The sequence below is a fragment of the Calidris pugnax genome, unplaced genomic scaffold (assembly GCF_001431845.1).
Source record: "Calidris pugnax isolate Ruff unplaced genomic scaffold, ASM143184v1 scaffold255, whole genome shotgun sequence".
Classification (NCBI taxonomy): domain Eukaryota; kingdom Metazoa; phylum Chordata; class Aves; order Charadriiformes; family Scolopacidae; genus Calidris; species Calidris pugnax.
In genome coordinates, this window is record NW_015091101.1 from 664,933 (window position 1) to 687,647 (window position 22,715).

At 55.3% G+C, this 22,715-nt stretch overlaps 1 protein-coding gene across 1 annotated transcript; it reads left to right on the top strand.

The window, feature by feature from the left end:
* The first annotated feature begins 5,053 nt into the window (after nucleotides 1-5,053).
* On the top strand, nucleotides 5,054-22,104 carry ATP8B3 (ATPase, aminophospholipid transporter, class I, type 8B, member 3). The gene is made up of 27 exons (XM_014957957.1): nucleotides 5,054-5,118; nucleotides 5,733-5,824; nucleotides 6,367-6,480; nucleotides 6,928-7,026; nucleotides 7,496-7,557; nucleotides 8,177-8,249; nucleotides 8,371-8,441; nucleotides 9,030-9,112; nucleotides 9,676-9,834; nucleotides 10,316-10,404; nucleotides 11,246-11,439; nucleotides 12,115-12,323; nucleotides 13,628-13,662; nucleotides 14,121-14,277; nucleotides 14,712-14,900; nucleotides 15,325-15,437; nucleotides 15,830-15,994; nucleotides 16,226-16,337; nucleotides 16,636-16,711; nucleotides 17,163-17,304; nucleotides 17,686-17,950; nucleotides 18,425-18,648; nucleotides 19,238-19,321; nucleotides 19,608-19,847; nucleotides 20,057-20,195; nucleotides 20,457-20,587; nucleotides 21,241-22,104. Exons 1-27 carry the CDS (start codon nucleotides 5,064-5,066, stop codon nucleotides 21,475-21,477), a joined length of 3,609 nt encoding a protein of 1,202 aa, XP_014813443.1. The 5' UTR covers nucleotides 5,054-5,063; the 3' UTR covers nucleotides 21,478-22,104.
* The last annotated feature ends 611 nt before the right edge of the window (nucleotides 22,105-22,715 follow it).

Genomic DNA, 22,715 nt, shown 5'->3' on the forward strand with positions numbered 1-22,715 from the left:
CGGGGGGGGGCGGGCCGTCGGGCCGGGAGCGGGCAGGTCCCGGGGGAGTGGCGTGGGCCGAACCCGCGGTCCCCGCCCGGGGCAGGACGGGTGGCACCGGCCCCGCTCCACACCGGGGGCGGCGGCAGGAGCTCGGCGGCTGCCGGCGGGGCTGCGGACAGGATCGGTGCAGGTACGGGGGCACGGGGAGGGGGGGCGGGAGGGGGGAAGCGTGGCACCGTGCCCCCCCCACCTCACGGTAACAGCTCCCAGGGGCTGCCATCCTCCTCCTCCCTTCAGGGCACCCATGGGTGCCGACAGGACCGAGGGGTGGGCAGTGGGGGGGGGGCTCATTGCCGTCAGGTCCTTCGGGGGTCCCCTGGGATCTGCATCCCTGGGGAGAAGGAGGAGGGGGGACCCCAGAGGACCCCCCCACCCTCTAACAACTCCGCGTTTGGGCGCTGGGCACGGAGGAATGGGTGGGGATGGAGGCACCTGCCTTTTCACCTGGATTGGCAGCAAAACAGGTGGAAAAATAGGGCGAGCGGAGGGAAACTCATGGCCTCGGCACGTCCTCGGAGCTGGGGAAAAAAAATCCCCGAGAGGCTTTAACGAGGCACGATCCAGCCGGCCGGGGCGCGGGGGTGTTTCCGGCGTGACGAGGGCAGGAGGAGGCATGAGCCAGCGGGCACCCACTCGCCCACTCATCGTCACCCGGCTGGTGTCACCCACGGATGTCACCGTCACCGTGGGGCCGAGCCCGGGGCCATGCTGGAGCCACAGCAGCTGGGGGTTGGCGGTGGCGGGGGGTCCCCAGGGTGACGGGGCATGGGTTGGGGTCCCCCGGGGATGCTGTGATGGTGTAAACAACGGCAGCGCTCACAGAGCTGGTTATGGCAGCACCCACCAGCCCTGGGCAAGGGATTGGGGGGTCAGGATGGTCCCCTACCCCCTTGTTTTTGCCTAGGAGGGACAGAAAGGCCACCAGAAGCCCTCCAGCCATGAGACCTGGCTGTGCTGGGCCTGCTGGGTGCCCAGGGAGCCCAACATCTTACACTAATTCCTCTACCGAGCAACAGCTCAACATTGATCCGGAGATTTCAGGAGCAAACCCCCCGCGGCAGCGGGTCGCAGCGGCGGCCGACATAAATCTCCACGTGTCTCGTGAGCTCCGGCCAAACCCCTGTGGCACAGTGCCCGTTCCTGCTTAAAACTGCTCTGTGTTCAGCCGTGCAAACCACCCCCCCCCAGCCAAAAACTACATTTTTGGGGTGAGAAAGGTCATGTTAGCACCCAGCAGCACCGCGCGGCTGCTTTACAGCTGGGGACCTTGGGGACCAGTGGGACGGGACGTTCCCTGCCAGCCCGGCTGGACCAACCGGTCCATCCCAGGCGTTGGGTTGGAGGAACATCCCGCAGGTTAATAAATCGCTGTTGGTCCAGATGAGGTGTGGAGCAGTGGTCAGAGGATGTCCTGTGCCTTTGGCCATCGCTGGCCCGTTGTGGCCCCAGGAAGGCCCAGGCTGGGGCGAGGGCAGGGTTTGGCCAGCAGCCCGCCCGGCTGGGGCTGGCAGAGCGCCCTGGCACCCGCTTCCAGCCTCTTCCCGCCTACCCAAAGTGCAGCTTTTTATTGCTAATTATTGAGGCGATGAGTGAGGTTTGTAGAGACGTTTCTTGGAACTGAGTTTTTCTTGGATACCTCCTTGGAAGTATTTCTCCAGTGCTTTGAATCACTCTTTTTCCCCCTCCCTCCCACCTTTTTTTCCCCTTTTCCGCCCCTGCTCCTGGGCTCTGGCAAAGGCTCAGCTCCACGGAGGGTCCTGCATCTGCCAACTGCAGGTGTTTAATGAGCTGTACTTTTGCCTGGCATCGAGCTCTGGAGCAGAGGAGCTGCGCAGGGGGGGTAATGGGGAGCGAGCGTTACTGGGTACAATGGGGCTGGGAAATGCCAAGCACAGCGGGGACTTGATGGTTATTCAACTTCAGGCCGGATCTTGAGCGCAAGAGGGACCTTCTGAAAGGACGACCACAAGCAAGACTAAGGTCTTTCAGTGTGTCCTGGGGAGACTCGGGGCAGGGCAGGGTTAGACCCTTTGATTGAAGCTGGTTTGGAAGCAGGGAGCTCAAGAAAATGTCTCGGCACACACCACTGTCAGCCTCAGCTTTAATAGTAATGTCCTGGAGCAAGGTCAGGGTCAGGTCAGTTGCTCTGAGCAATGGGTCAGGGCCCTGAGGGCACTAACAGGCATTAATGACCTCGAGCAGCCTCACATGGGCCCTCTCCCACACCTGGCCATGGCCACAGGGCTCCATTTAAGCTCAGCCCTTGGCTCAGTCCTTGCCTGAGTTTTATTGTAGGTCAGTCTCCATGTCCATGGTCTTTCTCCAGCTTGGCTACAGACCCAACCCTCTACCCATGGACTAACTTTCTGGCTTAGCCTTGGAGCTGTCTTATCCCAATGGACCTGCTCAGCCACCACTGGACTATGTCTCACCTCAGCCTTTGTCACCAGACCTGATCTTGACCTACGTGTTGGCTTCCTGGCTTAAATCTGGACCTATCTCATCATCACAAGCTTGACTGGAGATCTCGGCTTGGGGTTGACCCTGGTGCCATCTCTGGCTCTGGGTCCTGCTTGCCCATGGTTGGGGACTGCAGGATGCATGGGCTGATGAGGATCTTGCTGTGCCCTGGCCCAGTGTTGGGGACGGAGTCATGGCAAGGCTGGTGACCTCCACCAGTACGAGCCAAGGGGCACTGGCTGATTTAGAGAAGTGTGAGCAGGTGGCTCAGTTTTCCCCATTCTGGATACCCTGAGGTTCATAGAACCATAGAATGGTTTAGGTTGGAAAGGACCATAAAGATCGTCCAGTTCCAACCCCCTGCCCTGGGCATGGACACTTCCTGGTAGACCAGGTTGCTCAAAGCCCCATCCAGCCTGGTCTTGAAGGTTTATTTTGTCTCCTGTTGGATGTTCCTTATGGTGCAGGTACCTCCATTTAGCCCATATCCCTTGGCCCTGTTTATGGTCCAGGAGGAGAAGGTACATCTGTGTGGTCTGGGGAGCCCACCCCTCTGTTGGGACTGGGAATGTGCCTGCCAGGAGCAGGAGACAGTTTGGTGTCCCCCTCCTTGTTCCTTCTGCAACCAGATGCAGCCCAGGACTGGCTGTCTGCAGGGAAAGCTGTCCCAGGGTGACAGCTTCCCTGGGCCAAGGACACGAGTGGGGTCACAGCAGGGAGGTTGGTGGGAGATCTGCGTTTCTCTGTGTCAAATCCTTTGCCACCTTGTTTTGCCCAAACAAAGTGGGAGCAGCCAGTTCGGGCACCAAGGGGCTTCCGTGCAGCTGGGTGTGGAAGAAATCTCGTCCCTCCGGGTATCCTTGCTCTTCCCACTCCCTCTTATCAGTGGGACAAATGGTAGTTGGAGCGGTGGGATGTAGCACAAGCGTCTCACCACACACAGCAGCTCCCCACAATCCTTCCTTTTCTTCTCAGCCGTGCTGTGAACACAGAGATGGGCCCCAAATGTGCTGACTTCATGGGTGACATTTATGATCCAAGTACAGTGACAAATGCCGAGTCCTTAGTGGTAAAGAAGGATGATGTTGTGGATCAAAGCTTTTTTTGGGCAAGCTCTTGGACGCAGGGGCCAAGGTGTTTGCCCATGTTGCTGTTCAGGGAGGAGGTGACACCTGGGATGAGGTGACAGCTCTGGCCTGGCTGGTGGCAACCATGAGCATCTCAGGGCAGCGTCCTGTCAGGGCCAACCAGTGTGAAACTTGCCTTGTACCAGGAGGAGCAATAGGGTGAGAAGCAGCCCCTTTGGTGAAAGAATGGACAAGAGAAGTGATCAAAGGAGTGAGATAAAAAATAATGGCAGGGATAGGCCTCTGTGTGGGATTATTTAATAATAAGGTAATTAATGCTTTATACCTCACTGACTCCTTTCATGGAAGGATCACAAAGCGCTTCACAAACATTAATTAATCTTCCCTAAGATCCCTGCAGGGAAGGTCACTGAGCTACTGAGCGTAAGGGAAATCTTGTCATTGATGAAGGTGGCTGCTCTCTGGGCATGACGGGCGCTGGGGCGTGATGGCAGGACGGGGAGAGCTCCTGTTCCTCACTGACAGCTTCAAATGATTTCCCATAACTTCCTCGGAGAGGAAAAATGTCTTTGAGTCATCATGGGCGAAGGTGGGTCTGAGAGGTGACCCACGCCAAAGCCACTGAGCGTCCCTGAGGACACGGAGAAGGGGTCTCTCCAGGCAGCCCCCAGTGCTGATGCCCACCCGAGGTCTGAGTAAGCGTAGGGCACCCACAAAGGGCAAACCTGTGACTGTTGGACAAAAACGCCAGGGTGATGTGGATTTCAATTCCCATCTGAGCTGTGGCTGGTCCTGCAAAGGGCGGAGCAAAGAACATCAGGCATCAAAGGGAGAAAGAGGTTTTCTGATGGCAAATATTCAGCCTGATGTCACTGATCAGATGGCTACGGACGCCTGCGTGTCAGTGTGGGGTTTTGTATCTCTGGTGGCGTAAAAAGGTCTAAGATAGAATTGTAGAATCATAGAATGGTCCAGGTTGGAAGGGACCTTTCAGATCATAGAGTCCAACCATCAACTTAACACTGACAAAAACCATCACTAACCCATGTCTCTAAGCACTATGTCAACCCATCTTTTAAATCCCTCCAGGGATGGTGACTCCACCACTTCCCTGGGCAGCCCATTCCAAGGCTTCATAACCCTTTCAGTGTAAAATTTTTTCCTAATATCCATCCTCAACCTCCCCTGGGGCAACTGAAGGCTGTTTCCTCTTGACCCATCACCTGTTCCTTGGGAGAAGGGACTGACCCCCCCTGGCTACACCCTCCCTTCAAGGAGTTTGTGGTTTCAGGGAAGACACCCATCCCCAGCCATGCTCAGGAGAGTGTCCCTTCTGCAGGAAGTCCTACCCTGGAGAGGTGGAGGGCCCAGCTTTGGGATGTGGGAGCATCCCAGTGGGATCACGGTGTCATTGCTCAGCGTTGCAAATATCTTTTGTTGTCCTTGTCCCTAGATCCTGGCAGTGGAGCCAGCATGGCTGCCCCAGACCCAGCCCCGGGCTGCCTGCGTGGAAAGAAGCAGCTGCCAGGTCAGTTGTGCAATGAGTGTGTTTGGGGTTGTTTTTTCCTTTTTTTAAGGCAGTTTATGAGAAAGTTGACTGTGGGATGGAGTTTTGAGATGGCAAAGAAGCAGATTTGGGGTGAAATGGTCTGGAAGGATAGACCGTCAGCTGGGGTGCATCAGTTGGGGAATACAGCTGGGATGTCCATTGCTTGGTGGTATCTACACTGGGATAGTAAAAATGAAATCAGGGGAGGAACGACCAGCCTTGAAATAATGTTCTTGGAGGAGTCATCCTTCACCTGGCCTGATTATGCTGTTAAACCAGAAGCTGAGCCCAAATGGTCAGCCTGAGGCTGAGAGGGGAACCATAGGCAGCAGTCCTACAGCTCTGGAAGCTTCTGGCCTCCTGCTTCTCTGTCCGCTCTGTGACCCAGCTGACCCCAAAGACCCACCTCCATCCCAGTTTTACCTTCAGCTGCTCCGAAGCTGTAGGAGCACTATGGAAAGCCCACCTTGTTAGCAGTGGGTCACTATGAGCCCAGTGGCACCATCACTGGTCCTTGTGTCCTTGGAGGCCAGATGCTGGTGGCCAGGGCCTGGCCCTGCTGAGGGCTGGTAGATATCTATTTGCTTTTCCAGCTTTCACCTGGGAGGTGAGGGCCAATGACCGCAACTACCACATGCAGTTCAAGAAGAAATTTGCCTTCTGTCTGAGCAAGAAGAAGTACGCAGTGAGTCAGCCTGGGCCACCCTGGGCCATTTCTTTACCTAGCCCCTGATTCCTGAGGTGGTGGTGGTTGGGGGAGGACATGACAGAGGTGCTGCAGAGATGCTCCAGTAGGATGGAGAGACACGTACATAGTCCTCAGTGAAGAGAAAGGACTGCTCCTCGCCAGGTGCCCTCTGAAGCTGTCAGACAAGGGGCAGAACTGTATGAAGGATGCTTTTTAGTCTGATGGTCAAACAAAAAGAAAGGTTTTTGGAAAAATTTTGATTGAACAAAGCCAGATTTATTTTTTTTTTCCGCGAAATAATGACAATCTGGCTGGGGGTCTATTAGGTACACTTTAGACAACCAGAAGCAAATTATTTTGTTTCATTTTTATATAGCCCTTTGCTCTAATAAATCTCCTTTTCTCCTTATGGCTTTGGAAAACTTTTAAAGGCATCTCTTATGCCATGAAAAGTCCTAAAAACACCAGAATAATTCTGGTATTTTCAAAACACATCCTTGATTTCATGTGCCTGAGCTCCCACCACCTTTCTTCTGCAGGGCAATGCCATCAAGACAGCCAAGTACAACATCTTTACCTTCCTGCCCCTCAACCTCTACGAGCAGTTCCACCGAATGGCCAACGTCTACTTCGTCTTTGTCATCCTCTTACAGGTGGGATGGACACCGAGGGCAAGTGTGTGTGACACTATTTGGCAAAGGAGGGTTGCCTGGTGTCCAGAGTAGGGGACCCTCATCTAAAATGATGTCAAGGATGGTGCTTTTCAGTGGTGTTCATTGTCTTTCATAAACTCCCAGGGGTTTAACCCATGTTAATTTTGGTTAATTTAAAGTGATTTGGTTTGGATCTAAGTAAAGCTTGTGTAGACCACACCTAAGTAGAAATCCTTCCCTCCAAACTCAGGCACTCACATGACCACTTTAAAAAGAGGTGGAAATTCAACAAAATAGTTCTCCGTAGGATTGGTTGGATTTGTCTTAGATGGGTTCCTGCCATCCTCAGGCACTGGCTGGGGAGGGGAGCTGGGAGCGAGGAGTCACCTCAAGCATCCTGAGGTGGGATGGAAGTTGTGTCCATGGTCTAAAATTTTCCTTCTCCAGACCTTCCCTGAGATCTCCACGCTGCCCTGGTTCACTCTGCTGTTCCCCCTGGGCTGCCTTCTCACCATTCGGGGGCTACGAGACCTGATTGATGACATTGTGAGTACAAGTTGGAATGAAAAACGGTGAGCGTTGGGGGTAGGTCCTGGGGGGAAGATGATCAGCAGAAAGGGCCCCTTTGCTGTGGGATGAACTGAAAAGCTTAGGAGTTGCTGTCATTTGTCATTCCTGAGGTACCATCAACTCTCTCATGTCCAAAACGCCTTGTATCTCCCCTTGGAAAGGATATGACCAACCTGCTGCTTTCTTTGGGGCCAAAACCCCATCTCTGTTATCTTTAATATCTTAACCAATGACAATATCCCCAGGTTGGTTCCCAGAAATACCTCAGGGGAAATTTTGCCTCTTTGTTCATCAGAATACATCTTCCAAATGCTTCAGAAAGCAGATCTTGCCCCGGGGCTGAGGAGGCAGATTGTGGCATTCAGATGGTTGTTTTCATGGAACAAGGAAGTCTGGCATGGCCCATCCCTTTCTTTTGACCTCTTTGTTTCTCTCCCTTGTGCAGGGCCGTCACCAAAGTGACAGAAACATCAACAACAGGCCATGTGAAATCCTGTCCGGGAAGAGGTGAGAGACTTTGGGAAACTGTACCCATGTTTTCCAGGCCTGTGTGAATGACGGACCATCTGAAGTGCTGAGCATCCTTGAGCAGAGCAGCTGAGAAGGGTTTTGGTGGGAACGTCCCTGACTCTGCAAACTCCCATCACCTCCCAAATCTGTTGCTGGTCCAGCTGTTCCCTCGTAGGGACGATCGTATCCCAGCCACAGACAACAGGTCTAAAAAAACCCTAATTTGCTGTGATGTGCTGGGAGGAAGGTTTTCTGGACGGAGAAGTTCCTCCAGGTCTTCATATCTAACCCACAGAGTCCTATTTCTGCTAAACAGCATCCAGGGAAGGAGCAATGTCTCCCACCTGTGGCCAGGGGGCTGCAAATCCCTGTCACCCATAGGTACGGGGGGTATAGATGTGACAAATGGGTACTTGTGCCATCCTTTGTTCATGCAGATGGGAGGCCACCACGGTTGCAGAGGAACCAACAAACTGGAGATACCACTCATGCAAGAAGCTGGGACAGACACAGGCTGGTCCAAAGGACAGAAACAGCCGTGTGTGTCCCCCACCCCCCAATCCCCTCTGTTCTACAAGGATAAAAATTCCCCCCCACCCCCTTAATTCTCCTGCAGCTTCCGCTGGCAGAAATGGCGCGACATCTGCGTCGGGGACATCGTCCGCCTGCGTAAGGAGAGCTTCGTGCCGGTGAGCGGGGTGCCGGAGCTGGCTGCGTGCTGGGGGTCTTGGGGGGTGAGGGGGGCAGCAGTTTCAGCCAGAAGGGGCTCAGTTTGGGGCTCCCCCCACTCCCTGCTTTTTGCTCTTCAAGGCCGACATGCTCCTGCTGTGCAGCTCCGAGCCCAGCAGCCTCTGCTACGTGGAGACGGCCGACATCGACGGGTGAGGAGAGGGGCAGGGGACCACTACTGTCATGGGAGGAGAGGGGCAGGGGACCACTGCTGCCATGGGAGGAGAGGGGCAGGGACATCCCAGCCAAAGGCTGAAGCCTCTAAGTCTTGAGCCCCCCTTTCCTCCAGCACTGGGGGGGTCAGGCACGCTGGGAGGGCTGCAAGTCCAGCAGAAACCATGGGATGTGGGGGATTCTCCAGAAGTTAAACCTACGGATGCTCCAGAAATGGGATTGGAGCCCCATATTTTGAAAAAGGGAGTCCAAAACCACTTTGGAGGCTTCCATAGAGCAGCTGGTGACTTTGGGCACCTCTCTCCATCTCCAAGGACAGTGGCTGCCTGTCCTTCCCACCTCCATCTGCAGGATGATTTAATGGCAGGGTCTCAGGGCCAGGGCTCTCTCCCTGCATGAGGGCTCAAAGTCTGGCATGATAGGTCCCTATCTCGCTTTTCATTGCCACCACTCATGTAATCATGTAATTAATGGCTGTCTCTGTCCCATGGATCCGACAGCAGAATTAACAGCTCTTTCACCCAACGGGGTTATTTTATTTTTCCCTCCCTGGCTCTTGGTTGCAGGGAAACAAACCTGAAGTTCAGACAGGCCCTTCTGGTCACCCACCAGGAGCTGGTGAGCGAGGAGAGCATGGCTGCCTTTGATGGTGAGTCTCCCGGACAGGGAAGGATGTGGCCATCCCACCAGGATGGGATGGGCCCAGCCTCGGGAAGTCTCTGTCCCCTCAGGCACCAAGTGCCATCAGTCCAACAGGGGGTTGCACTTGCTCCTGCCCACAAGGAGCCAAATACCTAACGTGGAGGCCCTTACTCAGCAGAGTGGGTCCATCAGGGTTGTGCACCTTCCCTCTGCCTTGGAATAAAGTGCTTGGCTCCCAAAACCTGGCATCAGACCCTGGATTTTTTTCCCTTTTGGTCCTCTCAGAGGCTCTGGGGATGAAGGAGGTTGCGTTTGAACCTTCTCCAGTTTTATAGTCCAGGGCAGTTCCTGGACACCCTCCCAGCACTGCAGGGTGTTCCTCCACCTTAGCCTTGATTTGAGCCCTCCGTACCTCAGCTGGATCCAGAGATGCCCTGACAAAACCTGAATCTCCCCAAGAAGCCCCCAGCACCCCTCCTTGGAGGGGTCAGGCGTGGGGGATGAGGGGAGAGGAAGATCCTCTCTTTTCCCCCCCAAAGCCATCACCTGAATGGTGCCCCTCTGCTCAAGGGAGAGTGACCTGTGAGGAGCCCAACAGCCGCATGCACAGCTTCACGGGCACGCTGGAGTGGAAGGGCCAGACCTACTCGCTCGACAGCGAGAGGATCTTGCTGCGAGGCTGCAAGCTGCGCAACACCGACGTCTGCTACGGCTTGGTTATCTACGCCGGTGAGTGCCCAGGAAGGGCAGAAAACACCCACATCCCTGGGTTTTTTTAAGCTGTCCACATGCTTCTGCCATCAGAAGGTCCCATTCTCAGCTGATACAAAGTGGGAGGACCCACCGCCAAAACCAAGCCCCCAGAAGGTTGTCCCAAGCTTTGACTTGGGTTCGCTGGCAGGGAGATGATGTGGTGGTACCAAACCTCTACTCATCCCAGGTTATATCTGACCTGGATCCACTCCACTTTGTGGCTCAGTGCAGCTGAGAGCTTGGCCATGAGTAGCTGTGGGTAGAGGGGAGGTGTAAGCAGCACTTCTCCTTGTGTGCAGCCACGGCTTGATTATCCACTGACCAAGGGATGAGGTCCTCTGAAGTCCTCAGAGGTGGGAAGATCTTGTTGTGGAGGAAACCAGCATCACGTAGCTGCAAGTCAACCTTCTGGGGGCTCTGGACTTGGGTTTTCACTTGTAAAATGTTTCTTGTCCAGGATTTGATTCCAAAATTATGAGGAACTGTGGAAAGATCAAGCGGAAGAAAACCAAGCTGGACCGCATGATGGACCGGCTGGTGATCATAGTGAGTGTGGTGCAAACACCTCCCGCCCTGGTCCACTGGCCTCCTGGGGTTGCTCACAAGTCTTCTCGTGAGAGGCTGCTTGCTTGGTTGATGCTGATTTTCTTCAGTTTGCAATATTTTGCTCAAAATATTTTGGGGTTAGCATGTTATGGGCAAATACCAAGTGATGTTCTCATGAAGTGGTAGTTGCTGGGTGTGGAACAGCCTGAGTGGTGATTGTGTTGCTTAAACCCTGGACACTGGCAGCTCTGACTCCTCAGGTGAAGAGCAGCCCCATGGACCAAGGAGCTGGAGGATTCAGGAGCTCCAAGCCCTCCTGTTCTGTTTTAATAACCCATGACTGTGCAGGTCCAAGGAGGCATTTTGTGCTGAGGGACCTGCAGGCTGTGGCTCAGCAGAGTAGATGGAGGATGGAGGAAGGAGGACCCTTTCCTCTGTGGGAAGCAAAACAGTGTGGTCATAATGAGGAACTGGATGGTTCTTACTCCTGCTCCTGGTGGTTGAGTGTCATCACCTCTCAGACTGGCCCCTAGCATTGCTCTGCTGCTGGCACTCCAGCAGGGAGGCTGCAGGATACCCCTTGTCCAGGGAGATGATGTCCGAGGCAATCAGGAGGGTGGGAAAGTTGGGTTTTGGTGAGATGTCAAGCTGAAATACGTGCTGTGATCCTTCATCTCAGCCCAGGATGAGTTCTGAGAACCAGCTTCAGGCACAAGGACACCTTTCGACAAGTTTACATCTAAATGTGACAAACAGTCTGGAAGGGGCAATGATTGGTCCTAGAAAAGAGACGGGTGGGCTCTGCGGGATGGGCCATTCTCATCTTGGCTTCCCATCTCAGATCTTCCTGGTGCTGCTGGTCATATCACTGTGCCTTGCCGTTGCCTCTGGGTTCTGGGCCAAGATGTTCCAGGAGAAGCACAGCTACCTCTCTGCTCTCTACAAGCACACAACTCCTGCCCAGCAGGCCTTCTTCAGCTTCTGGGGCTTCATGATCCTCCTGAGCATCATCATACCCATGTCCATGTATATAACGTAAGAGCTTGGAAGTGATCAGAGATCAGTACCCCCTGCCTGTCCTTGGCTGGCACCTTGGTTTAGAAAATGAGGCTGCACAAAATATCCAGTTGTGACCTGAGCAACTCATCCCCATGTGTTCCCTTAGACATGAGAGGGTAGGGATCCATTGAGGGTGTCTTACAAACACTGATGATGTGCTTTGAGGTCTTCCCAGAGGAAAGCCAGAAAAGAGATGCAAAGACTGACCGACTGATGTTGGAAATTGTGGGCGGGTTGAGTCTGAGACTGGTGAAGGTGATGTTTCCTCCCTGAGCAGCAGCAGAGTGGGCAAGAGAAGGGCAGAGCCGTTGTGAGTGGGCATTGATCACAATTTGTGCTGGAAGAAGCAGTTTCCAAACTTTTCAGCCCTTCACTGAGTCTCCAGATCTATGAATTTTGTCATCAAGGGCCAGGTTTCCAGAGGGGAGCCCAGTTGTCTGGGTCCCAATGGGCTCTCAGGCTGGGGTGATGAGCCTTCTGGAAAACTAGCCACAAACAATGAAAAGCCTCTTGCCTCCCCCAAGCTCAGAGCAATAAGATCCAGGTGGGGAGTTCTCCTCTGCCCTTCTGTCCTGTGTCAGATCCCCAAGACTCCCTGGGATGTGAGTAAAGCCATCTTCCCCAGTGTAAGTCTTCTTCTATCTTCCGTAGGTTTGAATTCATCTATCTGGTGAACAGCTTTTTTATCAACTGGGATCTGGAAATGTATTACGCCGCCAAGGACATTCCAGCAAAAGCCAGAAGCACCAGCCTCAATGATCAGCTCGGCCAGATCGAATATATCTTCTCGGACAAGACTGGCACCTTGACACAAAATGTGATGACCTTCAAGAAATGCTGCATCAATGGGACCATCTATGGTAACTTTTGGGGGGATGCAAGTTTGTAGAGATTGGTGAAGTAGACCTTGAATTTAGGCCACTTTGGTTCTTTCCCCTCCTGCTGGCTTGTTAGGAAGCTTGGGGCATGTGGATTGGTCTTGGTGGTCCAGCAAGTAGGCAGAAGCTGTAGGAATTCTGCTTGTTCTCATCTCCCATGTTACCGGTGCTCTGCAGGGGCCACCACGCCTGCGGTCACCTTTGTCTCGTGCTCCTGGTGCATGGAGTCAGGGCCCATTTCTGCCCTCCAAGAATGTGAGCCTGCCTTTCAGGAGATGTATCACGCCCCGAACTCAGCTGAGATCATCTGGGTCTTCCCTGATACCAAAGGGGAGCCTGGGATTGGGAGCTCAGCACAGCCCCACGGCAAACACGGCGTCTGAGTGAGGTGGATCCCACCTGGAATAATAATTAGCTGATCCAGGACAGGGCAGGCAGAGGAGGCACCCCCAGATGGACCAGCTCAGGCCCATGGATTTTTATTTTCTATAAAGGTCTTGGAGAGAAAAAGGAGGTTTTGCTTTTCTTCTTTGCATCGTTCTTGGGTGAATCTCCGGCTTGGTTTCCACATATGGGCACTTGAGGTGACCTATGGAGGAGACAAAGAAATTATCGTTTCCCTTATGTTGTTTCTTTACAGTGAATGCATGTAATTGCTCTTTGCTCTTTTTTTTTTTATGATTTTGCTTGGTTTTCCCCTTAGAAATCTGAGAATTGCCAAGTCCTTCCTTTTCTTACTGCTACGTTTACTCGAAATTTTGGCTGGCTTTTGGGAGCTGTCTCAGCGCTTAATTAGTGAAATTTAGCAAGTGAGGTGGGCCATGGAGCTCCTTTTTCCTGAGATAAGTATCAGGCACTTGGGACAAATGGACAGGGATAAAAGCAAAAAAAGGGGAAAAACAAATCTGGCAAAATTTTTAAGTGGGAATGAACCCAATTTTCTCCTGCCTGCTGCATGGTCTTGCACCTCTGTGACAGCAGCATCGCCGTAATCCCACCAGTCTCTGGCCAACTATATCCCAGGAAACACGGGTGAAATCTAGACCTGGATTTTTAACATTCATTAAAAAAGTGTAGTTTTTCTCTGAACAGTCCAAGAGCCAAATAATTCAGACCCGGCCATCCTAACTCAGCCTGGCTCAGGAACCGATGCTGAGCGGACGCTGGAAACTTGTCCCTTTTTGCCAGTCTTTTGGCCAGCAAAAGCAGCAGCCCCTTCCAGAGAAACTGCTCGAACCCCCCCCCCTGCCAGCTCTCTGTTAATTGAATTATTTTTATTTTGGCAGGTACGGGCACAGGCTGTGAGAAGCAGCAGCCATCGGTGCGTAACTCCCCTCTCCCGTGTAGGGCTGGATGCTATGAGTTTGCCAGTTCTTAGCTGGCAATTAAGGAACCCTCTCCCGTGTAGGGCCGGATGCTACGAGTTTGCCAGTTCTTAGCTGGCAATTAAGGACAGGGGAACCAAAATCATTGCAGAAACATGCAATTCTAATTTTTTTTTTAATTATTATTATTTTTTTTATGCCCAACCTTTTTATACTCCCCCCCGATGCAGAGCTGGGCTCACAGACTCTGGTCTGGGTCTGTGGATCTCTGATGATTCCCAACATTTTTATACTCCCCCCCGCCAATGCAGAGCTGGGCTCACGGACTCTGGTCTGGGTCTGTGGATCTCTGATGGGACCATGCCAGAACAGGGTGGCTGCATTGCAACCTGGTGGCATCTCCCGGTGCTCGGTCTCTCCCGGGTGCCTGCAGCCCTGCCCGTGCTTCTTGCAGGGGTCAGGGTTGACCTGGAGCCACCACGGGGAGAAGAAGTTGGACTTCTGCGACCCAACGCTGCTGGAAGCCGCCCAACAGGACAACGACCCCGTGCTGAGGGAGTTCCTGAGGCTGCTGGCCCTCTGCCACACTGTCATGGTGGAGGAGAAGGGCGGTGGGTTGGCCACAGCCGTTGACATGGTTGATGCTTGGAGTGGGGTCGAGCTGCCCTTCAAGGCATTGAGGCCACAATGGCTTTTTCCGTGGCCCAGCAAAGCTCTGCTGTGGGGGCTCAAGTGGTGTGAGAGCCCAAGGATGCTTTGGACCACTGTCCTGGCATCATGGATGTGTACAGTTGGGTTTGTTTTAAAGATAATTAGTTGGAACGGAAGCACTGGGGGGATAATCCATCTCTGGCTGGACACTTGTCCTGCCTGGGGCAATGAGCAGAAGAGATGAGACAAGTAGGACAGAGTTTCCCTACCTGGTGGCTTGGACCTTAAGGTCTCCATAGATAATGTTGGTGCTGGGAAAGAGCAGGGTGTTTCAGAAGTCCAAGAGTTGCTTGGCTGGGAGTCTCCTTGTCTAACTCCTCCTCCTCTTCTGCAGACCAGCTGGTTTATCAGGCAGCTTCACCGGATGAAGAAGCACTGGTGTTGGCAGCCAGGAACTTGGGGTATGTCTTTCTGGCCCGAACACAAGACACCATCACCATCAGTGAGCTGGGGAGGAAGAGGACGTACAAAGTACTGGCCATGCTGGACTTCAACAGCGATCGCAAGAGGATGTCTGTCCTGGGTGAGCAGGACGGGGTGTCTCAGGGGGCCCCCCCGGAACACGGAGGGTCCCTGCCATACTCAGCCCTGCAAGCGATGGCACCAGGATGGCCGTGACTGACAACAACTGTCACAAGGGCTCCTAAGGATTGTCCTGGGGTTTTGCTCACCCCAATGCCTTGGTGAAGGCAGCTGAGAAGGGTTTGAGCAGCCAAGAGCGAGCAAGTAAATCAGGGACTCAGAGGAGATGTGTGAGGAACTGACAGTCCTTGAGGCCTGATCCTGCCTCATGGTGATGTAGATCCACCATGGTCTTCCTATGACTTCCAGCAGAAAAGCACTAGTGTCCCCTGCAGTGGTCTCTGCATCACGGCCATTGCATGGGGACAGTGATGAGTGGGAGCCATCTCTCTGGGTCCCTAAGTTGTCCTTCCCCTCCCTCCCAGTGCGAGACCCCCAGGGCAGGATCCGGCTCTACACCAAGGGGGCTGACACGGTCATCCTGGAGAGGCTGCAGAGGCGAGGGCCCAATGAGACCTTCACTGAGATGGCGCTGGATGTGAGTCTGGGGCAGAAAGGGCTGGTCTCCCTGCTGCTACCTTTGGGCTGGGTGTCCTGGAGTCCCTGGCTGTCTCTGCTGCTCTTTCTTCCTCTGGCTTCAGGATTTTGGTCCTTTTTCCTTCCTTCTGCTCTAGAACCCTCCCCTGCATACGGGATGGGGCCAAGAGGGCATCAAAGCCACCTTTGGTGTTCTGCATGGACCAGTTGCATTGCAAGGATGCTCATGGGGATGCTGTAGGATGGGGGGAGGGAGTCAGAGCCCAGAGGGAGACCTGCAGATCCTGGAGTGTCTCTGGCTCTGCCCATGGGAGCATCATGGCTGGCTGGCCTGATGCCCCGTCAGAGTCATCCTGGTCTTGGGAAGGGAGACCTGATGTCTCATCTCTGCAGCACTTTGCAGAGGAGACACTGAGGACTTTATGCCTGGCCAGCAAGGAGGTGAGCGAGGTGGAGTACAGCGTCTGGAGCAGGAGGCACCATGAGGCCAGTGTCCTGCTGCAGGACCGCGCGCGGGAGCTGGACAAGCTGTACGAGGAGATGGAGCAGAACCTGCAGGTGGGATGGATTTAGGAGGAACCAGCTCTGCTGGTCCCACAGAGGGCAGGAGTGTGGGGTTCGGCTCTCCAGCATGAGGGGGTGACTTTGTGACATGCTAGTAGATGCTGGGTTAGATATCTGTCAGGTGGTGTCCACCCATGGGCAAGGACCCCTGGTTGGATGCGGGTTAATTCCCACCTGCACATCTTGCTCTGCCCCATGTCATGCCACCCACTCGCCTCCTTCCAGCTGCTTGGGGCCACGGCCATTGAGGACAAGTTGCAAGATGGAGTCCCTGAGACCATCCAGCTGCTGAAACTGGGCAACATCAAAGTGTGGGTGCTGACAGGAGACAAACAAGGTCAGTGGAGGGGACCCCAGATCCCACCAACACATTTCAGCTTCTCCCCTAACCAGGCCCAGAGAAGAGATAGGGGACCCTGGGAGTGGGCAACAACCAGCTTCTGCTCTTCCCTTTAATATAAAATAATAGCATGTCCCACCCATGGGGTGAAGCAGGAGAACCCATCTGCATGATGGCACAGAGCCCCAGAAGCTACTGCCTACTCTGAGGGCTGTTGGACCCGAGGGCTGGGGGCTGCCCTGGGGTGGGGGGAAGCACTGTGTGGCCATTGGCCGTTGACACCTACATGTTGCAGAGACCGCAATGAACATCGGCTATGCCTGCAAGCTGCTCACAGATGACATGGACATCCTGGAGGAGAAGGAGATCAGGTTAGGAACCATCACCTTCTGGTTCTTCTTGTCCCCACTGAAGACACCCGAGAGCACAGAAACCTGTGCAGGGTGGGCAGAGCTTGACTCTGCCAGAGATGCTTCTCCTTCCTCATCCCAGCTTGTATGTCCATGGCCCTCATCTGCTGATGCTTTCCCAGGACTCACCAGCTGTTTCTGCCCCATAATGTTCCCTTCCTTGGTGGTCTTTGACCAGAAAGTGCATAAACTGTCTCTCCAGCCTCTAAACCACAGGGACAGAGGCTGATTTTTTATATCAATGAGCCCCTCAGGCCCCTTCTCTGTCCCCCCCATTCCCACCGCTGGGTACCAGCCCCATCCCCCTGGCACTGGCTTTGAGATGGCAGTGGCCAACTGCAGGTCTCAGTTGAAGCCAGGCAGCATCCCCACGTGTCCCCAGCTTGGCTCCAACAACCCCTTCCTCACACAGTGAGATCCTCGAGGCCTACTGGATGAGCAACAACAACCTCAGTGGTGGCGGGGAAGCCCTCTGCAGTGGCCACCTCTCCCAGCAGCGCCCGGAGGCTTCACGCCACAAGAAGAGAGCTCTCATTGTCAGCGGGGACTTCCTGGTAAGGTGGCACTTGGAAGCTCTTCTCCACTCCCTGCTTGTGCTGTTTCTGCCCTGGTTCTATCAAAGTCCTGGGTGACACCAGTACACGGAAGAAGTGATGCCCCTCCTGCCCGAGGGGTGGGGAAAGGCCATTTTTGGGCTGAGGGATGAAGAGTGGAGAGAAGGACAACCTTGCACCAGTCATTTGGTTTTGAGGGGCTTGACCAAACCTGCCCAACTGGTCTTCTGAGGTGATGCAGGCTGCGTGATGAGGTTGGAGAAAGCTGGGGTCACTGTTTTGTAGCACTGACAAGATCTAAGAGCATCGTTGAGGAGGTGGGGGGCCCTCATGCTGTGGAGGGTATGGTTGAGGTCCCAACCACGTGTGCTCTCCCCTCAGGACAAAATCCTCCACACGGGAGAGGTGCAGAAGGAGAAGAAGGGGCAGCTGTGGCGGTGGCTAGCCTGCAGGGCTACGGGCTCGCAGGAGGAGGGCAGTCTGGTGGAGAAGGCCTTTGTGGACTTGGCCACCAGCTGCCAGGCGGTGATCTGCTGCAGAGTGACCCCCAAGCAGAAAGCTCTCATTGTGCAGCTGGTGAAGAAGCACAAGAAGGCCATCACGCTGGCCATCGGGGACGGGGCCAATGATGTCAACATGATCAAAAGTGAGGCTCAGGGCAGGGAGGACTGGGGGTTTTGGTCAGTGTGTCCCACTGGTGGGGAGTGGTGGTGGCCCATCATTCTGTCCTTCGAGGTGAGGAGCTGAGAGGGGAACCCCCAACCCAGTTCCCCACGTTGCCGTGCTGGGAGGGGAGTGAGAGGACCAGGACCAGCTGGGCCAGGAGCAAGGTGGACCACTTGCTTTAGCAGCTGGGATGAAACTTGATGAACCTTCAAGCACCAACCTGGGCAGCTGTCAGAGACCTCCCTGCCCCTCTCCAGCAGCCTTGGCACAGGGCTGTGCTCTTCGCATGCCCAACCCTGCCTGGTATCTCACACCCTCAACCATGGCATGTGATTGTCCATCACTCCTGGATTCACCCTCTGCCCATCAGCCTGGGGTCAATCCAGGGGAAACCAAGCGCCCGGCTCCCCACAACTCTCCCCACCTGTGTTTCACGCCCTCCTGTCCCCTGCAGCTGCGGACATCGGTGTGGGCATCAGCGGGCTGGAGGGCATGCAGGCCGTGCAGTGCAGTGACTATGCCCTGGCACAGTTCTCCTACCTCCAGCGCCTCCTGCTCGTCCACGGCCGCTGGGCCTACCTGCGCATCTGCAAGTTCCTCCGCTACTTCTTCTACAAGACCTTTGCTGGCCTGATGTCCCAGGTCTGGTTCGCCTTCCACAGCGGGTTCACAGCTCAGGTGAGGGACGCTGCTGTGAGCAGAGGGTTGCATCCATCCCATGGAGGTCTGCACATGGGTGTTTGGAGGACCCCATGGAGGTCTCGTGCCTCGTACTACCTGATGGACACGTGTCCACATCATAGCCCTGCTCTCCTTTCTCTCCTGCCTTGGTATTAGGCAATTTTTTGGGGCTGCCTGGCTGAGATGCAACTGCTTTTTACCTGGCTGGGTTGGGAAAAGCAGCCTGGGGAGATCTGGGATGTTCTTGTGAGCTGCAGCTCAGTCTCGGACAGACTCAGGGAAAGAGCCCACATGCATTAAGCTGCTTTCCCCCAAAATGGGAGCTTTTATCCCAAGGGCCATCAGTGTGACTTGATCTCCCCACTGTGTGGCTCCAGCTCCCCATCTCCATCTGCAGCACGGCCCCCCAGCCAGCCCACCCATCGCTGCAGACATCGTGGGGTGATGCAGAGCCTGGGGCAAGTCCATGGAGACTTCCCCAGCTTTTGGATGCGAGTCTCTCGGACTCACCCCTGGTGCCTGGACATCCTTTATGAGCTTTTCCAAAGCTACACTGGCCTCACAGCCACGTTCTTCTCTCTTCTAGCCTCTGTATGAGGGCTGGTTCCTTGCGCTCTACAACATTTTCTACACCGCCTATCCTGTGCTGTCCATGGGCCTTCTGGAGCAGGTAGGGGTTCACTGGGCTGCATCCAGCCCCTCTGCCTGGAGGCTGCATCCTCGGGGGGTTTGAACCAGCCTGGTGGTCGTTGCACCCCATCCACGTGGCTCTTTGTGGTACCAAGCAGCTAACGGGCATTTGGAGGTCACCACCGGTCCTGGGGTACCTCCATCCCCGTCACCCCAGAGCAAGTGGGTGGAAGGACTCATCGCAGCTTTCCCAGAGGGTGTGTTGGGGGCCCAATCCTGCCCTTCAGTGTGGGTGGGGAGGGTGATGCTCGGTGTCCTCCTGGCAGGACGTGAGTGCCAAGAAGAGCCTGGAGTTCCCCGAGCTCTATGTGATCGGGCAGCAAGACGAGCTCTTCAACTACCGCGTCTTCAGCGTCACCCTCCTGCATGGGGTCAGCACATCGCTCGCCAGCTTCTACATCACGCTCTGGGCCTTCCAGGACCGCGTGGGCAGCAGGGCTGTTGGTGACTATGAGTCCTTCGCCGTCACGGTGGCCACGTCAGCATTGCTATCGGTCCTCATGGAGGTGAGCGCTGGTCTGTCCTCTTCCGTGCTGGCCCTGGGGCAGATGTTCAGGGACTGCAGCTGTGCTCAGCCCTTGACTCTCTGACATGATCCCCAGCAGTTTTTTGGCTGGAGGATGATCTCCCTTGGGGCAGGGGAGGAATTTGGGACCGGTGGTTGTAGGGAAGAGGGTCCCTGCAGCCTCTGTGTGCTGTGCCCTTGCCCCTGCAGATCATCCTGGACACCAAGTTCTGGACAGCCTTGTCCTTCCTGATCATTACAGCCAGCCTGATGTTCTTCTGCCTCTTCTCCTTCCTGACCCAGAGCTTCAGTGCCTTCAGAATAGCCCCTGCCATCTTCCACTTCCCAGGTGAGATGCCCTGGGGACCTCCACAGTCCTTCCCTTCTCCTGCCAGGGCTTTGCTATGAGCTCTTTCCCACCTTATAGACCATCTCTTCATCACCACTTCTTGATCTTGCTGTCTTGATTTTTGACTCCAATTTAGGTACCATCTCCTCTTTAGACCCCTCACCACCTTCATGGGTGGGGGCCTCTCCCCCAGTAGTTGCTCCCTCTGTCCTCTCCACCTTCCCCACTTAAATATCACCCACCAACTTCTTGTGTTGACAGGTGCCAGCCAGAATGCCCTGACCGACCCCTACGTCCTGCTTGTGGTTCTCCTGTCCCTGGTGGTGAACACCATCCCCTCACTCACTATCCGCTTGTACTGCACCATCATGGGCAAAACCACCATCCAGCAGGTGAGGGCTGTGGGGGGGCTGGCATGGGGAGGGGTCTCCTGCCAACATCCATGTCTGGGGCTGGCCAAGGCACTGCTGGTGATGGGAAGGGTGAGGTTCCCCAGGAAGGCCACTGCCTGGGCTGTAGTGGTGGCACGTCACCTCTCCTTGGTGACGCTCAGCTGATGGTGGTGTCTCAGGACATTGGTGTCCAAGTCTGGCTCCAGGGCCCTCTCTCCAAATCAGTTCATGGCCTGATGGGAGGACCTGAGTCAAGAGACCTGCTCCAGCTCTTGGAGAGGGTCTTCTTTTGGCTGCAGCAAGGAACTGCCCTCCAGGACTCCCCGGAGCTGCTGCTTAGGAGGCACTGGGGTCTGCTACAGGTCTTGGTAGTGCCTTGGTAGAGCTGTGGACCATATCTTGCCCATGGTACAAAGAGATCCCAGATGAGAGCTGGGGTTGAGATTGTGCTCCAGAGCTCTGAGAGCTCTGAAGAACCCAAGAGAGTCCCCACGTTACACATCACATGCCATCAGCTCAGGTCATGGTGGAGTTGAGAGCCAATTTGGTGGTATTTTGGTGGAGGGTGTCCCTGCTCTCCCTGTGTGTCCCTCCTTGGGGTGAGGGCTTGCCCGGGAGGTGGCCAGAGCTCTGACCTCCCCATCTCTTTGCAGAAGATCTGCCTGAAGGCCAGGCGGGAGCCGGAGCCCTCGGTGGAGCTACGTGCCCACGTCCCTCGCGGCTCCTTCCACCGCCGCTCCAGCTACGCCTTCTCCCACCAGGAGGGCTATGCCGGCCTCATCACCCGCGGGGACAGCCTGCGTGCTGGGGCCACCCGTGGGACCACCCCGGGTCTCCTGCGCCCAGAGACCACCCCAGCTTTGTCCTCCTTCCCCAGCCCCTCTGTGTAGCTGCCATGGCACCACCCTCCCACCACGTCGGGACAGGGGAGGTGCCGTCAAGGCACAGAACTGGCTGGCTCCCTCCTTTCATGGGCATTTTAAAAAGTCACATTTGGATGGGTTTGAAGCCTGGGCAGCCCCATGGCTGCGGAGGGGCTGGTCCATCCTTGGTGGGGGGGCTGCTGGTCCAGGCGCTGACCCCAGGGACGTGTCCCACCAGCGGCTCCATTTCCCCTTCACAGTGTCTGCGTGGGCTTTGGAGGACCCCGTAAAGCCATGAAGAACCACTAACGTCTGCCTCCACACCTGTCCCCTCACCCCACAACCCCCTGCCTGGCACCCACCCCCCTTCCCTCTGCTGAGCCCCCCTGGAACCAAGGGCTTTCTCCTTCCTGGGGCTGATCCTGCTCCAGGCTGGACCCCTGACCTCTGCTCCTCTGCCTTAACACCCCCTCTCAATTAATTAAAAGCCCTGATGGAAGGCCAGCAGTGGGGCTGGGTGAGGGGCACAGTCCCTCACCCCCAGTCACTCACTCCCATGCCAGGGGCTGAGCTGCAGCGGCTGCATGAAGACCCTCATCCTCCTCATCCTCCTCACGTGGGGCTGGATCCATCCCCCGTGGCTTTCAACTGCATCTCCCCAACAGCTCAGGCTCTAATGGCACAATTTTAAAATGCCCCCCTGTTTTCTGGAGGGGGGGTCTGGGTATCATGGATTACCTGGGGGGGGGGGTTCTGCTCCAGCCAAACCAGCCCACCTTCTTGCAGCCTCTCCTCATCCCTCCCCACCATCTCCACCTCCTCCCCTCTGCCACCCCTGCTCATGGTGGGGGTGGCTCCATGTGCCATGCCCCATCTCCACAGCAGCCCTGTCCCACTCCCCCAGGACCCACGTCCCCACCTTTGGGGACAGCCCTGAAAAGTACTTTTGTGGGGGGAGGGCAAAACATAGGGGGTGATGAGGATCAGCTCTGCCCAGTGGGACAGGAGCACCATGTCCTGCAGAGCCGGGCTTTGGGGACATCCGCTGGAGAAGTTGTGCGTGAACTGGTGACCGGATCACCCTTTTTATTGTTTTTATTTTTTAATTAAAAAGTCTTTAGCTTTTCTCTCCTCTCCTGTACGTCTCTGCTGTGCCACCGCGGGAGGAAGCTGCACAGAAAGGTCCTGTGGTCCCTCGGTCTGTGCCACCAGCTCTTTGCCACTTGTGTCCTGCCCCATCCCTGGAGGGGTTCAAGGGCAGGTTG

Bases quoted from the DNA above. Each gene is read 5' to 3' on its own strand.
- ATP8B3 (XM_014957957.1), top strand. From the start codon at position 5,064: ATGGCTGCCCCAGACCCAGCCCCGGGCTGCCTGCGTGGAAAGAAGCAG. The intron at 16,338-16,635 runs GTCAGTGGAGGG...TACATGTTGCAG, and splicing joins GCTGACAGGAGACAAACAAG to AGACCGCAATGAACATCGGC. The intron at 20,196-20,456 runs GTGAGATGCCCT...TTGTGTTGACAG, and splicing joins TGCCATCTTCCACTTCCCAG to GTGCCAGCCAGAATGCCCTG.